The 22,208-nt window shown below is 39.5% G+C and overlaps 1 protein-coding gene across 3 annotated transcripts in view; it reads left to right on the top strand.

Moving 5' to 3' along the window:
- Window positions 1–22,208, top strand: part of CMYA5 (cardiomyopathy associated 5) — a 50,043-nt gene that overhangs the window by 10,217 nt on the left and 17,618 nt on the right. Inside the window, exons 2-6 of one of the 3 annotated variants that reach the window (XM_080573068.1) lie at window positions 1,121–13,166; window positions 15,440–15,535; window positions 16,204–16,437; window positions 18,140–18,162; window positions 20,152–20,273. In XM_080573068.1, coding sequence (XP_080429194.1) covers window positions 1,121–13,166; window positions 15,440–15,535; window positions 16,204–16,437; window positions 18,140–18,162; window positions 20,152–20,273 — 12,521 coding nt within the window. The remainder of the gene's footprint in view (window positions 1–1,120; window positions 13,167–15,439; window positions 15,536–16,203; window positions 16,438–18,139; window positions 18,163–20,151; window positions 20,274–22,208) is intronic. The other 2 variants (XR_013943215.1, XR_013943214.1) reach the window with 2 other exon arrangements.

Here is a 22,208-nt window from a genome sequence, read left to right as displayed (position 1 = left end):
CATCACTTCCAGCAGTCGGTGAGCCAGGTGCTGCAGCTCAGAGCCCATGTTCAGGAGCCAGACTTCTTCACGTTTGTTAAGCACTCTATCCTAATCACATACAAAGTGCCCCCATCCTCTGTTTAGTGGAAGCAGGGCTTTGGGTAACCACAGGTTTGCACCCTTCTATGGGAGCGATTGAGTTCACCCCTTCTTCGCCAGCTTTGCTCTGCTGAAGCCTCTGCCTCTGCTAGCAGGCACCCTGCATTTCTTTCCCTTAGCTACTAACACAATTTCCCCCAGTGAACTTCTCAAGGAATATGGGGGTTGAGCGTTATGATCACTTTTTCTATGTTTTTTCGAAGTAACTATTACAACCCTAGTAAGATATTTTTTTAAAATAGCACCATGTTTCAATGTCTTTTAATTGCTTTTGCTATTTTTTACGTTCTTCTTTCTAAGACTGTTTTTCCAAAGCTTCTCAGAAAACATTTCTCCGTTTTTTCTGAAACTAAGACTAGATTTAATTGCAGCATGTGACAGTGTACTGTCACATGCGTATCATAAGGTTTCAAGTTAGCTTTATAAAACATTGTTATTTCAGAATATTTAGATTGTTGAACGTATTCTAAATTTGTTAAATATGTAGAGTGCTTAGACAATGAAACATAGGTGAAGACGGTAACAAGTTAGATTTGCTAGTCCTTTGCACATTATATCAAAGCAAATGTGGATGCTATTAAAATATTGACAGTATTTTATAAATGTTTAGTGCAAGGTTTAAATTATACTGTGAGATAATCAGGCACTAGAGAATAGCCCCAGAATCCATTCAGTCTCACACTGGCAAATCAAGGTCAGATCAAAGACTTTTTGCTGCATTGTCAAGAGCATTTAAACACCTCTCCTTCGGTGAACTAACCTTGCAACATGCACACTTAGAAAAATGTTTCTGAAGTACATTCATCAGATGAAATATGACTTTGCTTCTGCTTGTGTTTCAAAATATATGCACATGCAGTATTTTTACAAGTTTGAAAAACATTATTGTTTTAGTGCACTGGATTTCACAGCAGTAATTTGATGTTATGTGATTTTATGGCATTTTTTTTCTTTTTTTTTCTCTTTCTTTTTTCTCCAGTTTAAAAGATCTTATCCAAAGTGAAGATGTGAAACCCAAGCTGCAGTACATCATGACTAACCCCTCCTTTTCTATGGTAACAGTTCAAAGTGAAGATAGTGGAATAACCTGGGAAACCAGCTCGAGCAGATGTTCTACTCCCTGGACTTCGGAAACTAGCACAACTTCTGATCTTTACAGTATGGAAAGTTCACCAGTAGGTTCTCCTCCAGGAAAAGTTATCTTTATCATGGACGAAGGTAAAATTATTCGGAAAAGGAAGCGTAAACCTTCAAATAGGGTGCCACTGCCTACAACTCTGACAGGAGGCCAGGGCAACAAAAAACGTGACTCTTCTGGAATGCAGAGACAAGAACCAAGAACTGTTCTAGGAGATGTGCAGGGCTCAGTGTTAAATGTTGAACAGATGGAAACACGAGATACAGATGAGGAAATGTTGGATGACAAAGAAGATCTGGAGAACATTGCAGAAGAACCAGTAAAACGTGCTCCGATAAGATCAATATTTAGAGAAAACAGACTGAGAAAAGTAGGGCCGATCCTTGGAGGACCAGTGAAAGCTAGAATCCAGATGTTCAACTCCATTTTTGGAGGAACTGGGCCAGCCCCTGAAACACTAGAGAAAACTAGTATCCAAAGAAAGAGCTCGGTTTCAGGAGATTCTGAACACTTCCTAGATACATCAGTAAAAGAAAGATTGCATCAGTTCAGTTCATTTTCGGAAGCAACACATCCAAAACCTTTCCAGAGGATAAACAGAAATCTTGAAACACCATCAGAAAGAAGAAGGAATCAAAGGCAACAATCTGCAACACATTCAAATCAAAGCTATTCTTCAGCAACACATCTTGAAAAACAACATACTAATAAAGATGATATTTCATTTCAAAATATTAAACCTACTAAAATGAAAGATACACCAAACAAATTTTCAAGCTCTGCTGAAAAAACAACTCTTCAGCATAAAGAAAGAAAAGACAAACAATCTCTACTGGAGACTCCAGATGAGGTATCAGGACAGTCACTGAAGTCCTGCCCTCCTGAAGAAGCAAGGAAGCAGCAAAGTTTCTCCTATTCACCGGTGGCCAAAATGGCAATAACAGAGCAGTCAACATCCATTGCATTAAAGCCTGATGACAAATCAGAGAAACAAGTGCCAATTCCTTCAGCTGAAACTGCAAACAAGAAAACAGACCAATCACTGCTGACAGCATCAGATCCTCTGGATGAACCAAAGGAACAGGAAACTCAGGCCAGTTCAGCACCACAGCCTGCTTCAGAAGATTCTGTTAGTGAATTAGATAGACAAAGCACTGAACCTGTTTTGCCTACAGCATCTGCATCAGAACATCCTGAGAAGGAAATACAGAAGTCAGCAGTTCAGTCTTACTTACCTAGTGCTCTATCAGCTAAATTCAGATATTCCACTCCATCCAAAACAAGACAGGAGGATATTATGCCTCAGTCATCAGAAAATGCACAATCAGAGTCTGAACATGTGCTTTTACCGCATTCTGTGGATGAAACAGAGAAGCAAGAAACTGAGGGTCACTCGTTAGCAACTGCACAGTCAAAAACTGATCTTTCAGGTCCATTGTATTCCGTTAAAAAAACGGAGAGTCAAAGGACCCCAATACCAGAAAAGCAAAATGTTCACTTACAGAAGCAAACAGAGTCAGAACAAGACTTCTCCACTCAGATAACAGAGGAGAAAGGAGTTAAATTAAATTCACGTATTCCTGAAAAGTTAGATTCCAAATATCTTGGCATTTCCTATGCTGTTTGCAGAGAAAAAGAAGAAACACAGAAAAGTTCAGTTGTAAATAAAGCAGTAGATATGGATCACCCTTCTGTTTCCACTGAAGAAAACAATCAAGCAGAGAGTGCACAAATGGAGATGGAGAATCCGGAGTTCTCATACTCCAGTGAAAAAATGTTGGAAACAGAGAGTGCAAAACTGGAAACAGAGCATCCAGACTTTTCTTATTCCAAGGAAGACACAGAAGAAGCAGAGAGTGAACTGCTGGAGATGGAGCAGCCAGACTTTTCTTTTTCCAGGGAAGACACAGAAGAATTGGAGCATGCACAACGTAAGATGGAGCAGCCAGATTTTTCATATTCCAGAGAAGAAATGGTGGAATCAGAGAGTGCAAAACTGGAGACAAAGCATCCAGATTTCTCATACTCCAGAGAAGAAATGTTGGAAAAAGAGAGTGCACAGCTGGAGATGGAGCAGCCAGACATCTCTTTTCCCAGGGAAGAAACAGAGGAAATGGAGAGTGCACAACATAAGTCGGAGCATCCAGATTTTTCATATTCCAGAGAAGAAATGGAGGAATCAGAGAGTGCACAGCTGGAGATGGAGCAGCCAGACTTTTCTTTTTCCAGGGAAGAAACAAAGGAATTGGAGAGTGCACAGCTGGAGATGGAGCAGCCAGACATCTCTTTTTCCAATGAAGAAACAAAGGAAGTGGAGAGTGCACAACATAAGATGGAGCATCCAGATTTTTCATATTCCAGAGAAGAAATGTTGGAAAAAGAGAGTGCACAGCTGGAGATGGAGCAGCCAGACTTTTCTTTTTCCAGGGAAGAAACAAAGGAATTGGAGAGTGCACAGCTGGAGATGGAGCAGCCAGACATCTCTTTTTCCAATGAAGAAACAAAGGAAGTGGAGAGTGCACAACATAAGATGGAGCATCCAGATTTTTCATATTCCAGAGAAGAAATGGAGGAATCGGAGTGTGCACAGCTGGAGATGGAGGAGCCAGATTTTTCTTTTTTCAGGGAAGACACAGAAGAACCAGAGAGTGCACAGCATAAGATGGAGCATCCAGATTTTTCATATTCCAGAGAAGAAACTGAGGAGTTGGAAAGTACACAGCTAAAGATGGAGCAGCCAGACATCTCTCTTTCCAAGGAAGACACAGAAGAATCAGAGAGTGCACAACATAAGACAGACCATCCAGGTCTTTCATATTCCAGGGAAGAAATGCTGGAATCAGAGAGTACACAGCTGGAGACAGAGTATCCAGGTCTTTCTTATTCCAGGGAAGAAATGGTGGAATCAGAGAGTGCACAGCTGGAGATGGAGCAGCCAGACTTCTCTTTTTCCAGGGAAGAAACAGAGGAATTGGAGAATGCTCAATATAAGACGGAGCATCCAGACTTTTTATTTTCCAGGGAAGAAACAGAGGAATCAGAGAGTGCACAACTGGAGACAGAATATCAGGACTTTTCCTTTTACAAGGAAGAAACAGAAAGGCAAAACTCTATTCCTATTGAACTGGAACACCCAGAGTCTTACTCCCCTGAAGAAGCAGAGCAAGAAACAACAGCAAAACTTGAGTTGGAACCTTCAGATTTATCATGTTTGAGGAAGGAAGTAGAGAAAGAAAACACTACAGAACTTGACTCGGTACATCCAGATATATACGATTCCACTGGAAGAGATGAGATGCAGCAAATGGGGCATCTGAAAACAGGACATTCGGATTTACCATATCCCATGGATAAAACAAAGCAACGAACATTGGCACAAGTAGATTTGGACAGTTCTCTTTCATCATATTTTGGTGACAAAGGAGAACAGCTGCAGCCTGTACAGCAGGATCCACAACTTGGAGGTAAACTGTACTCACATGGCAAGGCAGTGCAAGGAGAAACTACTCAACTTGCTCAGTCTGAGCATCCAATTTTGTCATATTCTACTACAAAAGAACAGCAACATATAACTTCACAGCTGAGGGCAGAAGAGGCAGATACTTCATATTCCACTGACAAAACAAAACAGGAAATATTGCAACCAAAGTTGGAACATGCAGATGCCCCATATTCCCAGGGAGAAGCAACACAGGAAGCTGTCCACAAAGACTTAGAAGGTCCAGGATGGCCAAGTTTCATTAGTGAAGGAGAGCAAAATGAAAATGTACTACCCTCAGAAAACAGGGATCTGTCATTCACCACTGGAGAAATAGTGCAAGAAGGAATAGAGTCGGGATCATTATACTCACATTCAGTGGACAGACCAAATTCCAGGGAAATAGCACAGTTGGAGCAGGATTTATTTCCTTCCTATTCTACTTCTGACAGTAAGCAACAGGAAATATCACCACTGGGTTTGGCCCAGCCAGATACATCTTATTCATTTAGAAAAATGGAACAAGAAGAGACAGAACACAGAGAGCTGGAAGAGCTGGAAGAAGCCCAACCAAAAGCTACACAAATGGAATTGCAGTATTCAGATTTGTCAGAAACCTGGGGGAAATCAGATTCACAAGACATAGACCAAATGGATTTGGCACAGCAAGAAACAGCTCAGCCAGAGTTAGCATGTCCTCTGCCATATTCTTTCAGTGAACAAATGCAAGAAGAAATGCAAATGAAGCCAGCATACCCAGAACAGACATTTTATGTAAGTACAGGCATGCAGGAGGAGGTGACACGATGCAAATCAAAGCAACCACTTCTTTCATGTTTTACTGGAAAAATGGAACAAGATGAAGTAACATGTCCAGAGCTGGAGCAAACATTGTTGCCCTCTTCCAGTGGAAAAGAGTCTCCACTGGAAATGGAAGTGAGTTCAGAATATCCAGATTTGTCATATTCCTCTCATGGACCTAAACAACAAGAAAAGTTTAAACATCCAACTTTGCCATTTAGTTCGAAGCAACAAGAAACTGCACCGCTGGTGATGGAACGTCCAGATTTGTCATGTACCACTGGTGAAGTGAAATCATATGATGCCATACAGCAGGAGTCAGAACATCCAGAAAAGTTACACTCCATGGGAGAAATGCAACAAGAATTAGAATATTTAGATTCATCAGAAACCCTGAGTGGAGCACAAGATGAAGCCATGGAGGTGGAATCTAAATACCCAAATTTGTCATGTTCTGTTGGTGAAGAAAAACAGCAAGAAACCTTACAATTGGACTCAAAACATCCAGATACATCATTTTCCTTTGGTAATTCTGCAGAACAATCAACTCAAGAGTTTGAGTCAAAATGTAAAGATTTGCCTAAAGCGGCCAGAAAAAGAGCTTTACCAGGAATTGCACAAATCGACTCGAAACATCCAGGTTTGACGTATTTTCTCAGTGAAGTTGAGAAGCCAGAAATTGCACAATCAGAAGTGAGACACACTGACTTGTCACATTTCACCAATGAGACAAACAAACCAGAAGCAATACCGTTGGATCAGAAACACAGAAAAATTTCTGTTGACAGAGAAAAGCATCAGCAAACCCCAAAACAGCAGTTAGAGCAAGAAAAGTTTTCATATTCTCCTGGCAACATAGAACAATTAAAATATGTCCAAGAGGACTTGGAACAATCAGGTTTATCATTTCCCACTGACAGGCCAGATGACAAAAGGACTTTGCCAGGGACAGAACATGCTGATGTGATACGTCCTCTGGATAAATCAGAGGTGCAACTAGAATCAGAGCAAATGGGTTTAACTTACTCCGTTGGAAAACCTGAACAGAAAATGGTTCAGCCAGAAGTGGAAATTCCACATTTGGCCCATTCTGTGGGCCAACAAGAATGTTCTGCAGAACAGGAAGAAATAGCAGAGCCAGGGCAGGGACATCCTGACTTGCCTTATTCAGTTTTCAAAGAAGGAGAACTGAAAACTACAGAGCTGAAACCCGAACATCCTAGTCTAGTATGCTCCCTCAACAAAGCAGAGGAAACAACACAATTGCAAGTGGAACCATTTGATGTGTTGCATGTCCATGACAAAACAGAGCAACACCCACCTGCTCAGCTGGAGCTGGGCCACAGAGTCTTGGCATCCCCTGCTGACAAAGTGGGATGGCGAGGTATGGCACATACAGACTTGGAACACCCTGATGAGGTGCAGTCTGTCGGCAGAACAGAGCATCCACCACCTGCAAAAGAGAAACAAGGAGTTCCAGGTGCATCTCCTCATAGTGGAAAAGAAAAACAAAAAGGAATGGCAAAACCAGAGCTGAAGCATCCTGATTTATCATATTCCATTGATAAAACACAGCCACAAAAAAATACACAACTGGGGCTAGGAAAACCAGACTTATCATATTGGCCTGGCAAAACAGAGAGAGCACAAGCTGCTCAAGAGGAGCAGTCAAGCTTCTTCCATTCTTCCAACAAAGCCAAACGAGGAGAGAAAGCACAGCCAGAACTGGGACATTCACAGTTATCTTATTCTGTTAGTGAGGCAGAACAAGAAACTGCACATCAGAAATCAATTCATTCAGATTTATCTGCTGGCATATTAGAACACCACGAAGTTATACAGCCAGAGACAGAAATAATGGATTTATCATGCTCAGCTGGTGAAACACAGCAACCTCAAATTGCCGAGCTGGATTTGGAATGTCCAGATTTATCACATTCCACTGGTGCTTTACAGCAACAAGGAGTTCAACCAGAGCTGGAAAAGCCAGGTGATTTTTCATCATCTCTCAGCAAAGAGCAATGGGAAAGTGCAGGAATGCAGGCAGAACACTCCGGGTTGCAGTACTCTGTTCAGAAAACAGAAGTACTGCAAAACTCACAAGCAGAATCAGAATATGCAGATTTGTCATTCTCTGTTGGCACAGCAGAACCTCATAAAGCAGTACAACCTGAGTTGGAAGAACTTGATTTGTTGCATTCTACTGTCAAAACAAAGCAATCATGGGCTGCTGCACTAGACCCTGAACATCCAAATGTCTCAGATGCCATGGCCAAAGTACTACAGCCTGATTTGTCCTCTTCCATTAGCAAAGAAAAGCAAAGTGCACAACTGGATTTCAAACAGGAGAGGGAAAGCCATACATTACACCCAGAGGAAGCAGTACGACTGAAATTAGAACAGCCAACATTGTCAAGTACTCATAGAACAGTGGAGCAACCAGAAAGGGCCCCAGTGGAAGGGGAGCTCCTGGACGTCTTGCATTCCTCTAGCAAAAAAGAGCAACAAGAAATGGCAAAACAAGAGTTAGAGCATTCAGGCTTATCATATTCTACTGATAAAACACAGAGACAAGAAACGGCACAACTTGTGTTGGGACAAGCAGATTTATCATCTTGCCCTGGCAAGACAGAGCAAGCACAAACTGTTCAAGTGGAAACAGAACATCAGGACTTGCTACATTCACCTGGTAAAACACAGTGGCAAGGAACAGCACAAACAGAGGTTGAACATCCAGGTTTGTCATGTTCTGTTGCCAAAATAGAGCAGCCACAGGCTATGCAATGGGAATCAGAGCAGACTGTAACACCCCATCCCATTGTAAAAACAGAGCAACACGGAGTGACACATCCAGAGCAGGAACTTCCCAGTTTACCATATTCCATTTGCAAACCACTATCACAAGAAAGGACAAAACTAGACATAGGACAAAAAGATTTAACATATGCCCTTGGTGAAGAAGATGAAATACAAACTGTGCAAGGTGAACTGGAACATAGAGCTCTGCTGTATTCTTCTGGCAAAACAGAACAAGAAATGGTGTTGTCAGAGTTGCAACATAAACAGCTATCTTATCCAGTCAGAGAAATAGAAGAGGAAGCTATACATCAGAAATCAAACTATACAGATTTGTCATATTCCATTGGCCAAAAAGAGCACCATGAAATAGTACAACCAGAACTGGAAGAAATGGATTTATCCTATACAAGTGGCAAGTCAGAACACTCACAACCAGGCCAAGTAGTACTGCAACAGCCAGAGGTTTTGGATTCTTTTGGCAAACTAGAGGAAAAATCGATGACCCAGCCTTCCATTTTGCACTCACATGGTGAAGAAAAGCAGAAACTAGCTTCACAGTTAGACTCAACACTGCCAGGTTTATCACATCTGCTTGATAAAACAGAAATACAGGAAACTGCAGAAGAACGGTTTGTGCCTTCTGATTTTTCATATTCTATGGGAAAGGCAGACGAATTGCAAAAAGAACAAATGAAATTAAAATGTCCAGAATTGTCATATTCTCTTGGCAAACTAGAAACTCATGGAGTGAAACCATCGAGTTTAATGTACTCCTATGGCAAAGCAGAGCAGCCACAGGCTGCCCAGATGGAACATCCAGAGACACCATACTTCATGGGTGAAACAGAGCAGAAGGATGGGGCCCATCCTGAAGAGCAGTGTTTTAATTTGCAATATTCTGTTGTTGAAGCAGAGCAACCAGAAACACCTTCTGTATTTTATACCTTTGGCAGGACTGAGGAGCAGGAAACTGCACAACCAAAGTTTGAACAATCTTTTTCAACCTCCACTGAACAAGCAGAAAAGCATGAAACGGCTGTACTGAGAGCAGGACATTCAGAGAAGTGGGACACTGGGACTACTTCATCTCTAACTACTCAGTTAGAAACTGAGTGGGAAACTGAACAAGATTTATCCTTTTCCACTGAGGAAGCAGCAAGCCCAAAAATTCAGTCCTATTCATCTCTTACTGAAAAATCAGTGTCTGTACCTCTGGGTGTTTCACATTCTGTTTCTAAAACAAAAATGGAAAGAAGTCCAAAGTCTCCACCTGTAGCTGGAGGCATGTCCCCTGAGCACTTAGATTTATCTTACACCCATTATAAAACAGAGCAGTCAGAAACTGCACAGCCTGTGTCAAGTTTCTTCGCCGCAAGAAAAGAAGCAGAGAATACAAGAATTGATCCACATTTGCATATGGCTGCACATTCAGAAGCTGAACATATAATTACATCTGAAACAGAGGGAGAACAGATTCCACATTACTTCCACACAACTAAACAATTAGAATCTGAACAATTAAATACATCATATTCTATAGATAAAACAGAAACTGTACAAGGCCAAGAGTATTTAACTGTACCTTCAAAACTGGAGACTGAACCTTCAGTTCCATTTTATTCAGTTGATGAAACACGTCAGCAAGAAATTCCACCTTATTCAAAACCTACCTCTGAGTATTTGGGTGCCAATTGCTCCCTAGCTGAACACGAAAAGCAAAGCATGCTGCTAGTTACTCCCCAGTCTGCACAATCAGAGAGTAAATATGTAATTCCACCACATGATGAAATAGAATTGCAAAAAGATCAGCTATATTCACCTAAAACAGCAAGCTTGAATGTAGCACAGATGGGGGATAAGTCCCTGTTGCACACACAAGAACAAGACGAGCAAAACCTCACAGAATACTTGTCACCAGAGCAGCTAAGAAGTCACGCCGCATTCACGGCCAACCAGGATAAGCAAGAAGTACAACCTGATGTGCAGAAGGTGCCATCATTGAGGAGCACCGAGTCAAAGGTGACTGCTGTAGCAGACCAGCAACCAGTACCATCAGATTCATTTGTTCCTTTTCATACTTCATCTGAAAAGTCAGTATCTGTGTCTTTCACTGGTGATAAAGAGAAACAAAATACTTCATTATCTCTATCTAAAATAGTAGGTACATCTGGGAACCACAGAAACGTAGAAGAGGATAGACATGGAATGCAACCCTATTTTGCAGAGCAGAAGTATACATCCTTAGAGCAAATGGGAGCTGTTTCACCAGATCTTGTTTATGAAACTGTGACACACAAAACTCAGCATTATTCTGGTGAACAGGACAGACTTTCTTCAGCAGAGTCAAAGTCTGTCTGCTCTAGTTCTGATGAAAAGCCAAGTACAGACATTCCATCTTTTGATTTGGCTAGCTGGCTGGCAGAAGAGGTGAAAGCTCGTTCAATTAATCCTATACGAGCTACAGAAGTAGACAAGCAAAGAATTCAGCTTTCTCTAAAGGGAACTTCTGGTTTTGGATCAAAACAATACCCAGCTGCAAGTTGTGCAGAACTTAAAGTTCATGGCACTGCTGTCAATAAAGGAGATACATTTAGAGTTTCTGATTCAGTGTCAAGTGAAATTTCCCACGGAGTGCCCTCAGAAACTGGTTACAGAATGCAAAGACATGATTTACTATCTCCAAAAGCAGATAATCCAGGTCCAGACAAAGCTCCAAAGAGTGAAACTAAGTTTGTAAACCCTACAGGAAGGGAAGCAGTGCAACATCCAGAGGCAGACAAAATGTCTAAAGTGCCCGAACATTACGTAACAAGAGAAGAGGAAGAAATGGAGCAAGCAAGTGCTGTAGAAGATACTCAGCATGATCGAGAACCTACTGAACAAAAAGATCTATTTAATATAATTTCAGAAGGTTATGAAATACTCAATATTCATGCTCCTACACATATTTCTTCTGTTGATCAAGAAGAAAGTAAACACATGCCAGATAAACTAGAATACTTGGAAACAAATCCTTCATTTAAAAGGAAATTAGCTCATGATAGCCGTAGTGCCTTAGCTTCTGGAACAACCACAGAAATTTCAGATAGCTCAATGTTGGGAAAGCCAGAAACCCATGAACAAAAAGAATTGGTCAAGAATGATGACATTGAGGAAACTGAAGAAACACAAAAGGAAAATCCACTGTTGCCAGAAAGCAGTATTGATGTGATGTTGGATCCTGATAATGGTATGGCTGATATGGATTATTTTGAAAAGTACACCTTGATTGATGACAAATCCCCAGTTAAGCCACATTTTGAAAGACCAAGTTCATCATTTCCTGAGACAGAAGATCGTAATGAACCTGTGGAACAAGCTGCATCTTTTAAAGAAAGCACAGAGGTAGATACTTTGGAAGAGGAGTTTTCCCTACTTGAGGATCTGGATGAAGTCTTTTATGGTACTGCAAAAGGAGAAAGCAAAATGCAGGCCTATGCAGCAGCTCCAGAATCTTTACCTCTGCAGAAATCAATTGACATTAGCAGTAAAAGAGTTACAAATATAGAAGATGAACGGAAGTCACCAGGGACCCCACTATTTGATTCAGAAGAAGGAGTGCTAGAACGATCTCTATTTTTTCCAACATCGGTTGCTGCTGTTAACCCAGAGCTTCTAGAAGAGCCACCTGCTTTGTCATTTTTGTACAAGGATCTCTATGCAGAAGCAGTAGGAGAAAAGACAAAGGGTGAGACTCCATCTGATGAGGAGAGTGGAAATTCTAATGCATCTTTTCCTAGTAGAAATTCAGACACAGATGATGGAACAGGAATATATTTTGAAAAATACATTCTTAAAGATGAAATTCCAGGTAAGGTCTTAGAGCAACAGAGGGAAGAGATACCAGAGGATGAGTCTTTTAGTGGAGGAATTTCAGTTCAGAGTTACGAGGACAAATACAAGTATAGGTCTGCTGGTGTTTTAGGAACTGAGATTCTGCCAGAAAGGGGTGTTGTGGAGACAGAGAAAGTCCAGGTAGATAGTGACATAAAAGCAACAATTTGTAAACCAATGCATGCCATTCCTTTTGGAAGAGAAGCAATTCTTTCAGGTGCTAGAAGTGATACTACTGAACAAAGAGAAGAAGAAAATGTACCTGTAGAAACAACTGAGGAATTGCCAGAGCAAATGAGTCATCAAGAGTATAGACAAATAGTCGATTCTCAGGGAGCTGCACATCCAGACATTGGCAATAAGCGGGAAGAACGGCACAGAATAACAGCAGTTCCTCAAATGGAAAAATATGTCCCATATATCAGAACTCCTGTTGAAGACAGTGAAGATGATCAGTATACCCAGGAAAGTATCTCATGTGTTCCTACCATTCAGCAAAGAGAGAAGACAGACTTGCAAAGAGAGGAGCAGCAGCACCCTGATGCTTATGAAGATCTTGCTGAGTCAATGGACTATGATGTGATTACACAAGAAGAACTGTTACAAGATGAAATGTCATCTGAATTCACACATGAGGAGCTATTATTTGAAGACAGGGACTCTTTTGAGCATGTTGGGGATAGTTATGAATTTGTTAATGAACCAGAGCAAAGAACACCTGTTGAACTTGAAGATTCCGGCTTTGTGGTGATGTATCCTGAAAAATCAACTGCAAACATTCCTCAAGTTGAGAGTCCACAAAGAGAATTAAAGAAAGCGCAGACAGACACATATTGTTACCACTGCAAATGTCCAATATCTGCCATTGATAAGCTTTTTGGAGAACACAAAGATCATGAGGTCACAACACTAGATGCTGCTGCAACCAAGATGAAGGTAAGAATTAATCTGGATGGGGAAGGAGATACTGAACCTAATTTCTCTAGGCCTCTTGTGTAGTCAGCGGAAAGGCTCAGAGAGCAGTCCAGAGACTGTCACAGTATCTATAAAATAAAAATTATTCCTAAACACAGAGGTCTTGAAGGGAGAGTATCTTATCATTAAGGTATTCTGAAGAGTCCTGGGCTTTCTAAGCTGATCTTATTTGTTCAGCAGTTTGAATGACTATATTTATACATAACAGTTACCAGATTTTCCATCTTCTAGTCTTCTTATCTGTGCACATTCATCTGTTTTGTACATGTAGAGTAATAAATGAGAAGATATTTCTGTAAAGAGAATTTTAGTAACAGCAGCTCATTTCATTTGGCAAGGTACAGAAACCTCAATATGCAGGAACTACCATCATCATAAAATGTTCTCCATTCCAGTTACGTGTTGCTGTTTGGATATGTTAGACTAGTTACAGAGTTTATGCTGTAAATTGTTGAATCCCCATCCTCATTTTCCGTTCAGTTCATGTTCATCTGCCTCAATATCATTTTAGCTATACCACAGGTAAGTTTTGCAATTCCTACTTCTTCCCACTATTTCTACGCTGTACTACTGTAAAAGATAGATAGAAATGTGCCCCATTTCAAAATAGTACACCTTTGCTATCAACGCTAGTGAAAATTCTGTCATTTTTGTGGAAGCTCATTCATTACTTAATTGCAGTTCTGCTTGTGAAAACTGCATGCGTGTGATGTTTCACTTTTCCCGTATCAGATTTTTATATACAAATATACAGATGTTCCTTTCTTGTTTAGCAGCTGTTTAATCTTACCCCAGTGTCTGAAAAGCGAAGTCTCTTTTCTAGCAAATGTTCAGTTGTCCATAATTCAGATTCAGTGAAATTTCCTTAAAATTTCAGAAGGGCTTATATTGCTGGTATTTGTGTTATTTTTATGTATATAAGAAAGAGCAATTAAAAGTAGAGGAGTAATGTGCCAGTTTCAAATATCAGCATTTGCAAACTGTCTCCATGGTATGTAGATGTATGACAGCAGAGTTACTTTTTATATATGGCCATTCATGCTTGACTTACAAGTGATAATTAGCCACCAGTAAGTCAGCAATAAGTCACAGACCACAGCAATCCCTCGAATGTACCTGCATTGCAGCAAGTCAAGTTAAGCGTCAAATAAATGTCCCATGATATCACTCCCTGGCTGTGCAGCATGGACATGAAGCCAGTATTAATTCTGGCCACAAATCAGGCCCGGCTTCACATGATTTCTAGTACTCAGGGCTCAGGTTACTTTGAGATTGTGTTTGTATGTTTCTTGTTACTTCTGTATAATTACTGAGAAAACATTAAAATAGCAAAATGCTGGTTCCCTGAATTTTAGCTGTAGGGACATAACTTCACAATAAAAGAAATGAGCTATGGATGGCACCTGTCAGATTTTAGAAGTTATCTTGACAAATAGAACTTTGCCTCTGAATATTGGCGATTGGACCTAAATATTTATAAAGTTAGCTTTTGGTTTTACTGTCCAATGTGCATTTATAGTTAATTGCTGTTAACTAATATGCTAGTTTTCAAGCAGATGTTGCTGTAGAAGTTTGCCATAATAGGAAGCTGTTACCAAAGAATGTTAATTTTCCTTTTAAATCTATTCCAGCTAATTAAAATTACGTATTTCTAAAAATTATAAATTTTCCCTGAGCACTCTTCCAGCTTGCTTTCATGAAAGGTCAGGAAGCACTAAGAAAAAAATTCTGAATTGTCTCTGGTACCTGTTGTTTCTTGGACTGCTTTTATTTGCACATATAATTCAATCAGTGATTTTGATGGATTCTGGTTAAGAGACAATATCTTCGAATTTCTAATTTTAAAAATATTGCAGTGTTAGCCTGTGTCTTAAAATCAATCTGTTAACCTCATAATTACCTGCCATATTTTCCTTCTTATGGGCTTTATCTTCTTGAGGACACTTAAGAAGCTCGGAGTGCCCTCTGTTTCTAGCAAAGCTACAGTAGAATTCGTAGTGCTCGACAACTTGTAGAGAACTGTGCACCTTGTTGAACTGAGATCACTTTTTTTTTTTTTTTTTCATTTGGAAACAGTTTTGTGGCTGTTCCAGTTGCTATATCTGTGCTTGTAGTCAGGGAGATGCCTGAACTTAATTTAGCCATTGTTCCATTATGGCAAAACAAAATATTCATCTCAAGTATGTTCTGCGTGAAAACAACATACTTAATCTCTGAAACTTTTTAAATTTCAGGATCAGTTAGGTGAATTGTTAAAAGCACTGGAAGAAAAGTCAATGAAGATTGAAGAGTTTGTGAGTGATATTGAATCCCTATTTAACTCTGTTGAGGTAAGTCCAGTGTTTTTTCGTACTAGTTCTTTCCCTCTACAAAATTGCTTCTAAATTATGTTTGCCTTTTTTGTTGTTGTTGTTGTGTCATTTTTTTTCTGCTAAAATGGGCTGTTTCTCCAGTCATCAAACTGACTTCTCCTGCAGAAAAGAGTTACCCTAAGGGAGACAAAATACTGCTTTTTTCATACATCATTGCAAAATGGAATATGTGACTATCAAGCACTGGAGGAAAAAGTTCCCTTAATTTTGGTTATGTGTTTAAAAAGCTCACACGGTGTCTATATTTAGAGTCCTGTGTTGAATACCTAAATGAGTTGCCCAGTGCCTGTAAGTTCTTAAGCCTTGAGGACTGTATTAATTTCAGTTAAAAATATGGATTTTTAGCTATTTTGTAATCAGACTACCCATCTCTATGCTTAAATATAAAAGTTTCATTTTAAACATTCACAGTAAAAAAAAAAAAAAGAAGAAGATCTACAATTGTTTTAAGTGTATTTCTCTAGTATAATTTCTCCCAGATGAGCTTGCTTACAGAAATAAAGTTCTCTTACTGTCAGGATGCCAGAAGGAGTCTGGTGGATGGATTGTGTAATTCTGTGTATTCATTAACTGTTGTAATTTTAGTCTGATCTTTAGATCAATTTACATTTGTTTTCATTTTCCAGGAAAACTGTAAGAAAAATGCAGAGTTATTGGAAAAGCAGAATGAAGAGATGCTTAAGAAAGTGGTAGCACAATATGATGAGAAATCAGAGAACTTTGAAGAAGTGAAGAAGATGAAAATGGAATACCTGTATGAGCAGATGGTTAACTACCAGCAAACTGTTGATTCAGCAAAGGAAACTTTGGAGACAACAGTAAAGCAAATGGAAGAACTTGATGGATTTGTTTTCCTAAATGTAAGTATAAATGGCATTCATACCATAGCTTTTATGATTGTAGTTAGGAAAACACTTACACAGTGCCTAGGCTGAGAATGAGTTATTTATCTTCCATTTTTCTAAGATCACTAAATCCTGCAAGCTCAGTTATTCCACTCTGAAACTGCCAGATCAGTTGTTTTTGTCATGTGAACACTCAGAGAGAATTGCAAAGATGATGCATAGGATGAAAACATGCCTTACACCATTAAAATAATTCTATCTATTTTGTTTTGTGAAGAGAAAGCTGAGAGACGTCTCAATAATTAATCTAGAATTATTCACTGAGGAATAATAAATGTCACAGTAAAAGATACTTTACTGTTGGAAAGAAAGGTGGAAAAAGAAAGCATAATTGAAAGTTACCCAACCTGGAAGTAGACTGGGTTCTTTTGGTGGTTTCGGTTTTGTTTGTGTTTTTATGAGGAGATGCTGGGAGTAGTTATGTACTCAGATTGGCTGTGATAAACATTTACTACTGAAAAAATTCAAAATGGGTTAGGTTTAGAAATGTGAATGTGACATTCATGTCTGTAATGGTCCTTTCTGGATTTTAAAAACTTTGTGAATCTGTATGACTTGAGTTACCTGGCTGATACAGTTATCAGCTGGTTTCAGAGAGTCTTGCAGGTTAATTGTTAATGGCCTGGGTCCTCCAAGACTGTTCTTGTGTTGCAAGAATTGCCCACAGGTCAGCTGTGGCATTTTCTCCTCTACAGAAGTGTATCAGGAGGGGATGGGATTTCTGGGACAACAGTCTTTAGCTGTTACAGAATTAGCCAATAGTTTGGAATTTGCAGAAGCTTTCCTGGGAAGCAAGAAAATGAAAAATTAAAATTACTGTTTGAAGACTGATCATTCATGCAAAATAAGACCACTTCCTGTGTAGAAGCTCCCAATCCACACACCAGTTATAGAAATGGTGGAGCAATACTTGGCTTTCCCCATTCTGAGTTACCCAGTGACTTAATATCCTGTAACCAAGTCAGTGCCTTGGAAAATAGGATACTTTGGGATGGGCGAGAAATGTATTTTAACTTCTTGAACTTTGCAAGGTACTGGATTAGTCCTCTGGCAAAAAGAAAACCTTGTAATCTGAAATTCTTTTGTAGAGTGTGTAACCATTTCCCAGAACCCTCAAGGTTTTAACTAGATAAAATCATAAAAGATCCCTTGGCCCTTACTGCTAGTGGTATAGGACAGGAACTTTTCTTTCTCTGAGACAGGAGATGTTGGCTAAGATTCATTAAATATGAGAGAAACTCTTCCTCTGTGGGTACAAATCAACTTCTGGCAATCAGAAGCAATGAAGGAGATTTCAGCCAGAATTCGTATTAAGTGTTATTAATGTAAAAATGATTTCCTTCTGCTATAGCCTTCATTTAGAAAAGTATTTGACTGTGCCCTGGTCTTTATAGCTAGATATTGAATACTGAGTCCTCAAGAGTTTTAAACCAGATACAGACTCCATCAGCCTGCTGAGCAAGAGCTTTGAAGTGAAATATTGTTAAGGAAACAAATTCTCTGCAGGTGTGAATGAGCAGCATCCCAGCCAATATCAAGTCAATAAAGCTGTGTGTATTTATCTCTGTGGAGAGTACCAGAACTGCTAGATGAGTGGCTCTGCAGCATTCTTAGGGTTTTGAAAACTGCTAATACATTTCTTCCTTTCTTTCCTTAGTTATCTAAAGAATTGAATAAAAGGTATATGAAGTATGGGTTAAGTGCACTGCAGTGAATACTAGGCTTCACCTGCTGGATGCTTCATTTACTAATTACATTGCTAATATCAGTAGTAACTTTTAGAAACCTTGCAAGTAATGAAATTAAGAGATGTTTTAAACTTATTGCTTTAATACACTGTTTTTGAGGTGTTTTGCACACGTTCTGTGATATATCAATTAAGTAGAATTTTAAAATATCAACTCAATTTTAAATCTCTACAGAGGCTTTTTTAAGCATGTTCATTGTAGTTATTACTATATACACATATAATAGAAACCGTTCTGTCTATGCTCACATCTCTTAGCATCATTATTACGTATTTTTGTTTACTGGTCTGGTTTGGTATTACATGATTTCTGAAAGGTTATAATGCAGATTATCACTCACATGTCTGGGGTCGATAGGCTGTATTTGTGAACAAAACTTCAGAAGAAAGAAAAAAAAAGTGACTAAGTAACTGTTTTATCCATTTTCCATCATTGCTCTTTCCAAAGCTTACCAGGAGACTACAGGGCAATCCTGTCCTGTCTCCTCATCGACGCTATCTGATTCAGGATGTGTGTAAGGGCTCACACGTCATCGCAACTGCATCATGGCCCACCTGCAGAAAATAGTAAATACATACATTGCAAATAATTCTCTGCCATGTGCAATTTCCTCAAGGGAGTAATTTTGATGACACCCATCCTTCATGAAGGAAGTGTTCAATTATAGTTTCATATTCACCCAATAAATTTTCCAAGGTGAACTATGAATATTTAGACAGGCTGTCTCCAGGATTCTCCTGTGCAAGTCCACAAACCAAGGGAAATTCCTCTTTGCCTGTGCATTTTCAAAAACCACCACCAATGACTTTGCCCAAGGGGCTGGGGCATTGTGTGGTGCAAGCCTACCCTTGTCAGTGTTGCCTCAGTCATGACAGTGATACACATGCTGACGTGGGTTTTTGGACTGAGATGTAAAAATGACACAAGTGTTCCAGTTCATAGTCAAATTACAACCCCAGGAGAATGGTCTGATGAGTATCTGCCAAACATCCCTTCACAGTTTCCATTAATTTGCAGAATTAGGATTATTAATTTGGACTCACCTGCTGTATAGCAAAATGTGACAGTCTGCATGTAGGTTTTTTGTTCAAGGCTTTCTGTATACTTAGTTTCTATTTGTTAACTTACATGCTAAACCTAAAGTTGATTCTGTTTTGTGCATGGGTTTGGTTATTACTTTATCAGTTTATTTGATAATACCTGACTTGCTAAAAAGGTTAGGAACAATCCTGTATCACAATGCATGCTTTTCTAAAGAAAATATATTTTATGTTTGTTGTGCTTTGTGAAAATTATGCATAATTAACTACTTCAGTGACTGAAAAAAAAAAAAAGCAGGGAAAAAAGGTAAAATTCAGTTGCTTTGAAAAAATAATCTTTCATACCCTTCAAGCAGCTTCTGCCTCAAAGTTAAAAATATATAGTTTTTTGTTTGTTTGTTTGTTTGTTTTTTCCTATAATGAACTCAGCAAATACAGGATAATTAGGTGGAATCTGTATTTCTTCTTGTTGTGATTTTTTTTTTTATTTTTTCCCTTTTTTTCTGCTTGCCACAAGTGGCTGCTTTACATTACGTCTCTGGAGTCAGCTGTAGTTCAGTTCTGATGTTTGTAACCTTTAAAGGCAGTGTGTTACCAAGCCCAAACCCCTGTGTTCTTGGGATTCTTGCTGTGAACTTCAAATCCTCATGTTCTCACGGATCAAGTGTATACAGATTGTGTTTGCTCTCACCACACTCCTTATCTGAAATCTCAGTATGCTCTAAATGTTCAAAATCAGGAAAACAGCTTCTCCTTGCATGCTGTCCTCAAGTTCATGGGAAATATTTAGAGAAGCGCACGTTGCATGTGCTTTGCTTCTGGACCTTGCAAGTTATGTGACACCACAAGGGATTTACACAGCTATGTTTTCTTCCACATAGGTTACTTTCTGCAATGGATACTACTCTCTCTTTAGAAAAGGTGCCCAGTGCTTTTCCACTGTTTGAGCACTACGCGGACAGTCCAGGAAAAAGCAACCAGCACTCTTTAAAACATGTGGCTGGTAAGACTCTGGATATTATCTTAAAACTAACAAAAACTAACATTTTGGCAATGCTTTCTAAATTTTGGGAAGCTAAAAACAGTATCTATTTGAGAAGTATGAATTTGCAAACCATATAATTAGCAATCAGAGTTGAATATAAAATGAAGTCTAATTGTGCACAAGTGTTTGGCTTATAGCAGGGCATTAAGATGAGCAGAGGGAAAAGTGCTAAAAAGGGGGATTCTTGCATTCTTGCCTCGTTTAAAATATCAGTATCTCAGACTAGCAGCAGATCTTTTATCTGTAAGTCTCCTGAGGCTAAAGAAGTTTCTGTTCCCTTGCAGGCAGGGACAGAAGACTCAATCAAATGGTCTCCCGAGCCTGCTTCCTCCAAGTGGGGGCAGACCCAGCAGTGCTAGTGGGGGGAGGAGAGCAAGGGGCTGGCTGATGGCTGAGGTCCCTGGGTTTGTGCCACGTGAATGAAACCGCCTTGAAACCCCTCTGTATGGGTGTAGCTAGTGATAACTGTAGCTGCAAACAGCCTCTACTGAGGACAGTGGCAAAAACTGCATGTGATAAAGAGATTTATTTATCTCTGTCTCATATTGCATACACTGTGAAAAGCCTGCCTGTGTGGGCTTTCTGCTCTGTCTGTACGCACACCTATAGAAATTATCTGGTTCTGGTCAGCTGTCAAGGAAGATCCCTGCTCCTCATAATGGGGTCTCAGTCCGGTGTAGCCTTCTCAAGACAAGTTTTTTTTTCTGGGATCTCACACCTCACTGTCATGATTTTTGTGACCTCTCATACACTGTCACATGCGACGCTGCCGTCATAGTCACTCTCTGGCTACTCAGGTGATGCCTCTCTCTCATGTTTGGTCCCTGCGCAGTGCAGCTAGAGCACAAATTTCCATTAGGTGCTTTGTTCCCTTGCTGGATTATCAGGTGGGACGTTGGAGAAGTGCTGTCTTGTGCAGACTCCTGTGTCTATTATGAGCTGAGCGCACTCAGCCATGTTACTGTGGGAAGACTGTCTCTCTCCTGCAAGTGGTCACTTAGCTTTTATTAGATGTAGAGGTACTGAATATCTCTCGGACCTTCACTTCCCTGTAAAGTTTGTGAATTTGCCTAAGGTATTCCAGACTTCTCAGGTGAAGTCAGACAGGCATTTGTGCATGCAGTGTTATCTCAGCCTTATTTCTTTAGGAAATCATATGAAAAGATTTTTTTTTTTTTTTAATTTTTTAACCTGCACTTACCAAGTGTTCACTTAGTACTGCAAATGTGCTATCTATTGTAGTTTAGTTCCTAGACTCCCTATCAGTCCCCTGTGTGCAACCATGCTTTCCTCCTAGGTTGCTATCTAATGTCAAGGTCATACAGAACAGACCTAATTATTACACGCTGTATTTCCTTTTCCCACAAGTCACTCCAACATGTTTTTCCCCAGACTGCTGAGATCTGCTTTTCAGTTTTGTATGCATTAGCTACCGTGTTTACTGAACACTAAATGGCTCCAGACCAAGTTTGCTTTTACAAACTGGAAATGACAGCTAGCAACCAGCCTTCAAGGCTCTTCATCTTATATGCTTTCTACTCCTTTTTTATTTCTTTTTTTCTAAAATACACGGTTTTCATTCTTCACTTCCACTTCTAAGTATTTCAGTGGCTATTGTGATTTTTGCTTTGGTGAGCAGTAGAGCAAATATATATATATAGTTTTTCAACACTATGCCCTTCCTGAAGGAAAATGAAGGTAAATGCCTACATGAAATCAGTTTTGAATTTAAAGCTCTGAGTACATCATTTATCAAATACTGAAGGCAAATGCCAGACACTCTCAGAATTTGTTTTGACTGAAGCCATTTGATAAAATAGATGTGAATTTGCTATGTTTCTCCAATCAACATATTTTTCCTTCAAAATAATAGTCTTTCACTGAACAATTTCA

Source organism: Anser brachyrhynchus (genome assembly GCF_964034855.1).
Source record: "Anser brachyrhynchus genome assembly, chromosome: Z".
Taxonomy (NCBI): domain Eukaryota; kingdom Metazoa; phylum Chordata; class Aves; order Anseriformes; family Anatidae; genus Anser; species Anser brachyrhynchus.
Note: the sequence above shows the minus strand (reverse complement) of the source record. Positions and strands in the feature narration are given on the sequence as shown.